This window comes from Centruroides vittatus, unplaced genomic scaffold (genome assembly GCF_030686945.1).
Source record: "Centruroides vittatus isolate TY-2023 unplaced genomic scaffold, ASM3068694v2 contig_374, whole genome shotgun sequence".
NCBI lineage: Eukaryota > Metazoa > Arthropoda > Arachnida > Scorpiones > Buthidae > Centruroides > Centruroides vittatus.
The window spans coordinates 877452-884089 of NW_027122196.1; the positions used below are offsets into that span (position 1 = coordinate 877452).

At 33.2% G+C, this 6638-nt stretch overlaps 1 protein-coding gene across 1 annotated transcript; it reads left to right on the forward strand.

The window, feature by feature from the left end:
• The first annotated feature begins 578 nt into the window (after positions 1-578).
• Positions 579-6403, forward strand: LOC136975520 (ileal sodium/bile acid cotransporter-like). Its single transcript, XM_067270586.1, has 6 exons — positions 579-847; positions 924-1129; positions 1203-1407; positions 1495-1755; positions 2553-2694; positions 6212-6403. Exons 1-6 carry the CDS (start codon positions 686-688, stop codon positions 6283-6285), a joined length of 1050 nt encoding a protein of 349 aa, XP_067126687.1. The 5' UTR covers positions 579-685; the 3' UTR covers positions 6286-6403.
• The last annotated feature ends 235 nt before the right edge of the window (positions 6404-6638 follow it).

Genomic DNA, 6638 nt, shown 5'->3' on the forward strand with positions numbered 1-6638 from the left:
ATAACAAAGTTTATACTCATAAAAGCATGTAAAATATATTTAGTTCGAAATAGGACATTGATGTTATTAAGTGCTTGAGGTTATTTTTGACTCCTTCCATCCTACGAACAGGGCCATTTTCGTACCTATCATTAATTCGTTCGGACCCACAACGGGGACAATCGGATGGTGAGTGACAGATGTCCACATATCCGGGAAGAATCACTAGTGAAAAATTTCGACCATTTGGTTCGACAGGATTTTTCCGACCATTTGGATTTGATGCCGGCTCATCCCTAACAAGGAATATTACATCTGTGTCTCCCATCATACTGGCACAAAGCTAATGTTTAATATGATAATACAATTATCCAAACCGTTTCATTTTGTGAACCATAATAAGGTTCGTCAATTTGAGCATTTTCTATAACGAAACTTTAAAATAGAACTTTCCATGTGGGTCAACTTTCGGAACATTGGAAATTACTACAATTTCTTACAGGAAAAAGTGTTTGATCAAATTTATTTATACATATTGAAGAAATTAAGTTGGAATTTTATCTTCTTTAACTTACATTTTCAGTAATTTATCTTTACAGAAATTGTTTGATAACCCAAATTATACGACACGTTCCTAATATTGAAAAGTTGACGTAAGTCGAGCAAAAATTTATTGCATTTTATACTTTTATATACTATAAGAAGAATGGAAAATAATACTGTTTATGTTCTTGGAAACGATACTACGCTAAACAACACAATGGATTATAATTTTAATAAAGATTTCAAAATGGCTCAAAATGTTCTTGTAACAACTACGATAATAATGACGATGATCGCTGTGGGAACTGATATTTCCTGGAATCAGGTATTACTCGTTATTATATTATCTCATTCTACTATTCGAATTAATATCTTATGTAAAATACTTTATATACAAATAGATTTATACAGGAATTCGAAAACCCGTTGGTCCAGCCATTGGACTCTTCTGCCAGTTTATTATAATGCCATTAATTGGATTTCTTTATAATATTATATTTCAATTCGAATCGAGATTAGCGGTTGGTTTGCTTATTATATCCTGTTGTCCCGGAGGTACAATTTCCAATATGTTTACATATTATTTGGATGGTGATGTTTCCCTAAGGTATGTAGGAATCGTTTGCTATATTTAGACGCAAAAATTCCTCTCCAGAAAATTAATATTTATTTCTTTACAGTGTGACTATGACCACAATATCAATCGTGGTTTCTCTAGGTATGATGCCTTTCAATACTTGGATATATGGAAATAGTACAGAAGCTAAAAACTTAATAATACCATATGGCAACATTGCATTATCGCTATTAATGATTGTTTCTCCAGTAACAATCGGCATGCTTATAAAATGGAAATTTCCAAAGATATCTTCTCATATCACTAAGGTACGAATCATTGATTTTCGCTTTGATATACTTTATCTGACTGTGCCAATACGCAATGTACTGATATCTTGTTATTTTCATTAACAGTGGGGAAGTGGAATCAGTATGATTTTACTTATAATTATAATTACAATGCAAGTATTCTCCTTCCAACATATGTTTGATATAGTATCATGGAAAGTGATTGTAACTGCTGCAGTTTTTCCTATAACAGGATTTTTAATTGGATACTCAATAGCGATTATAAGCAGAATGTCCAAGTCAGTTTGCATGGCAATAGCTATTGAGAGCGGAATTCAAAATGTGACTGTTGCATATAGCATCATTGTTTTATCTTTTGATACCACCGTACGTTTGTTATCTATGGTTTTGTTTGTATGAGTACAGTCAAACCTGTTTTTATGCGGGGGATAGGGACCGCATAAAAGAAAATGCATAAAAAAAATCGCGCGAAACTTCACGAGTGGCTATAAAAAATAGTTTTCGCAACACAATTAAAAAAATATTTTTTATGCGGTGAATAGGGACCGCATAAAAAAGTCTCACGTAGAAAATAACTCGAAACCGTACGAAATAACTAGGAATTGCTTTTTTAACTCCTTGGGCCTTTTTCTGCAACACCTAATGGGGAAAAAATCCTCTAAGAATTTTAATTTTTATATTAATTAATTATTTCCACTTAAATACGAATCTAACATTAAAAAGTTAAAAGTAATCGTTAAATAATGATTTTATTTGATAAATATAACTGCAGGAAGTGTTATTTCATTTAACAAGGCGTGAAATTTCACACCTGCAGTCTAAAGCTGGTGGGGAACTAACTTACTGCATCTGTTCAAATATAACATAATATTTATGGTTTTTATGCTATTAAAATAAGAGGGGACCGAAATAAACGTATGAGAAAAAAATTTTACTGAATAAAAAATGAAAAAACCTGCTGATGTCATAGAAAACAACCAATAGAGTTTTTAAAAATTTTACAGGAGTCAATTATGTTCCAATTTGATTGAAATTTTCATATACCGCACAAAAAAATCGCACAAATAAAAATCGCACAAATAAATCGCACAGAAAAAGACTGCACAAAAACAGGTTTGACTGTATAAGTTTTCTACTAAAACTAAAAAGTTTTGTGATTTCAGAAAAATTCCTCTATTCTTCTGTTTCCAGTGTTTTATGGAATATCAGAAATGGTAAATTATTTTCTTCTGTACATAATTTATCGTGTTATAAGAAAAACTTTCCGTAAAATGGAAGAACAGTGCATCGAAGAGAAAGATAAAGGTGATTATTATTATTATTTAAATTTATTTTTATATATTTACTTTCGTTTGATTGTAGAAATAAAATAACGAGTCGCTGTTTGTGGAATAACGAGGTTTATGTTTAAATTAGCTTATGATAATACGTAGCAAAGCGGTTGTGAAGGAAAGTTCTTTTCCTATTAGTGGTCGAGGAATTGTATTTAATGCTTGTACAGAATATCCGTTAACTAGTATTCTTTTCGCGCTACATCATGATTCGACTGTAAATGGTTTATAGGTGATACACTATTTACTAGGGTAGTGAATAAAAAAAGAACAATCTATTTTGAAATTATAATTGTTGGAAATAGAGCCAGGTTATAGATTTCCTGATTATAGGTGTTAAACTACGGTAATAATATATAAATATATAATAATAACAAGTCTTCCGTGGTCATCACCTTGTAATCGTGGGAGAGCCCAGTAATTTTACTGATTCATAGGCCAATGCAGGCTGGAGCACAAGCTTTTGGTAGGGACATCCATGTCAGTAAGGTCCATGGGGAGAAATGAAGCTAAGAGTGACCACACCCACATTCTGTGGATATATTTATCATGGTAGTAATCAGATCTAAGTTTGATACCGGCTCGGACGTCTCCCGGGTTAACAATGTCCGCGTTCGTGGGTTTGGTTGCGTTCTTCTTTTCAGGTCTTTTTTTTTAATTTTATCGGAACTTGCACAACATACCTACTATGCCCTGTGCTGAAATAAACATACACGACATTTGCTACGCTGTTAACAGAACACACAACTGGAAGACACCTGGTGACTGGTGTAGACAACATTCACAATTTATGATACAAAATTTGGTACAAAATGTTTATATCACTGCACCAGGAACTAGCTAAACACTTAACACACATCATCATCAATTCACAAGACATGCCAAAATTTCTTACTCAGGATGTCACCTACATGAAACCTAAAAACAACAATACGACAGACCCCACACAATACAGATTAATTACATGTCTTCCAACACACTACAAATTATTGACATCCTGTATCGCAAACAAAATATACAAACATGTTGAAGAACACGACATTCTTACCGAACAACAAAAAGGTTGCCGTAGAAATCACAGGGGATGCAAAGAACAGTTACTCATAGATTCAGTCATTCTACGGCAAGCACTCAAACAACACAGAAACATACACACGGCATATATAGACTACAGAAAAGCATTCGACAATGTTCCACACAGTTTGCTGCTACATATTCTAAACATGTACAAAATACATCTATCACTCATTGCATTCTTTCAAAACGCTATGCAGCAATGGAGAACAACACTACATCTCAGTATTCATAACACTACTATAGTTATAAACAAACCAAGTATTCATTAGGCGAGGAATTTTTCAAAGAGATTCCTTGAGTGCTCTCTTGTTCTGCTTAGCCCTGAACCCATTATCCAACATGTTAAACAACACACAATATGGCCACAATATCAGACATGAAAAAACAACACAGTTTACACTGTCACATCTACGGCACTGTTTACACTGTCACATCTAAAGTTTTATGTCATCATGCACAGTTTACACTGTACATGGACGACATAAAACTTTATGCATCCACACAAAAACAACTTCATCAATTCCTACAAATCACACATTCATACACCAAGGACATACAAATGGAATTTGGCCTAGACAAATGCAAAACACTTCACATAGGAAAAGGAGTCCTGAAGAGAGAAGATTTTGCACTTGGAAATGGAGATGTTATTGAATCCATGGAAGAGGCGAGTCTACAAGTATGTAGGATTCCAACAGCCAAACTAACATACACAAATAAAGCAAAGGTTAATTAAAGAATACCAAAGTAGGTTAAACGCTATTCTCAGAACACAGTTAAATGCAAAATCCACAGTTAAAGCAATAAACACGTACGTTGTCCCAGTACTCACTTATTCATTTGGTATTATACATTGGACTCACACAGATCTCGAGCAGTTTCAAAAAAAAAAAAAAAAAAACAAGAACAACACTTACTATGCATAAACAACATCATACTAAATCCGCCACAGAAAGATTAACCCTTCCACGTAAAGATGGCGGACATGGCCTAATTGACATAGTTAACCTTAACTATAAACAAATACAAACACTGCGACAGTTTTTCTACAAAAAACAAGAAACATCAGTTACATAAAACAGTAACTCTAACAGACTCGAATAACATAGCATTAAACTTACACTCATATCATATAGACACGATACAATATATATAAAAAGACACCATTAAGTAACCGTGGGTTCGAAAGGCACTCCATGGCAGGCATTCCTACGACCTGGCTCAGGATTTTGTTGACAAACCTGTGTCAAACAGCTGGTTAGTTCGAGGATGCCTCTTTGGAGAGACAGAAGGATTCATGATTGCCATACAGGATCAGTTCATAAATACTAAAAACTACAGAAAACACATACTCAAAGATACAACTCACAAATGACACATGCAGAAAATGTCACATCATGCCAGAAAGTATACAATACATCACTTTTGATTGCAAGCTCTTGGCACAGAGATTATTTATATAGATACAATAAAGTAGCAAATATAATACACCAAGAGCTTGCAAAGAAACACAAATTAGTAGACAACCACGAACCATACTACAAATACATTCCACAGACAGTATTGGAAAACAACACGCACAAAATGTACTGCGACAGAGCCATATTCACAGATAAAACAATTTACCACAACAGACCAGACATCACACTCAATGACAAACACAATAAAATCACATACATTATAGACATATCCATTCCAAACACTCACAATATACAAAACGCATGCACTGAAAAAATTAGCAAGTACACAGAACTCGCCCAGGAAATAAGGCATCTGTGGAGGATGGATAGGGTGCTTATTGTACCTGTTGTTCTCTCCTCTACAGGTGTCATACCACACACACTACACAAAAGCCTGGGCACATTAGAATTGAATAGAAACACATACATCACACTACAGAAGGCCACATTAAATATATTTCATGTATTGAATACATGGTTATATTGATAGGAAATTCCCGAATACAGACACACACTGACACACTTATTTCATTTTTGTCTTGTTTTGGTTAGTATGCCTTGACTCTTGTCCGGTATAGTTCACAGCCATCGGTGTCAACCGAGTATATCTCACTAAACCCAACATAATAGTAATACAATAACGTCACGGAATTCCCTAAAGCGATTGCCAAGGAAAAAAAAAAGGCTTTTTGTTCATAACACACTGCAAACTTCAGTTCTCTAAAGAACGTCATATGAGCAGAACACGTTAGGAACACTCACCCACACTTTCACTCTGGAACCTGTTGAAATCATGAACTACACTATATAATATTGATGTACAATAATTGTTCATATCAACTGAAAATTAAACTGAATTAATCGATTTTGAATTAATAAAACAATTATTATTAAAATTTATTGTTTATTATAATGTAACTAAAACGTTTATATTTTTTAAATTTAATTTTGTAGATGAAGGCTCAGTTATGTTTTCATCTGAAGATTCGACAGAAAACAAAGCTGTTATAATATGCCGTAATAGATGAAATCGTCTATGAGACGGTTATAAAATTTGTATAAAATTTGCTTTTCTTTATTAATTAATATATGCTTGATCTATAGAATGTTTTAGTACTTTATGAATACAGTACTTTATACATGGAATTTCTTTCTTTATATCTGGATATATGCTTAACTAACAGTTGATTCATCACTTTTCTAAACTATATTCTGGAAGAAAATGTTATTTTCTGTATTATATTTAGCATATTAAATCTTTTATACACTTTCAAGAATTCAACTTTAACACCTTTAAAGTTAATATAGTGTCACTGCTAAAAACAAAAAATTATTTTCAGTTAAAAGCAAGTAAAACAATACTCGATCTACTTCCGACTTA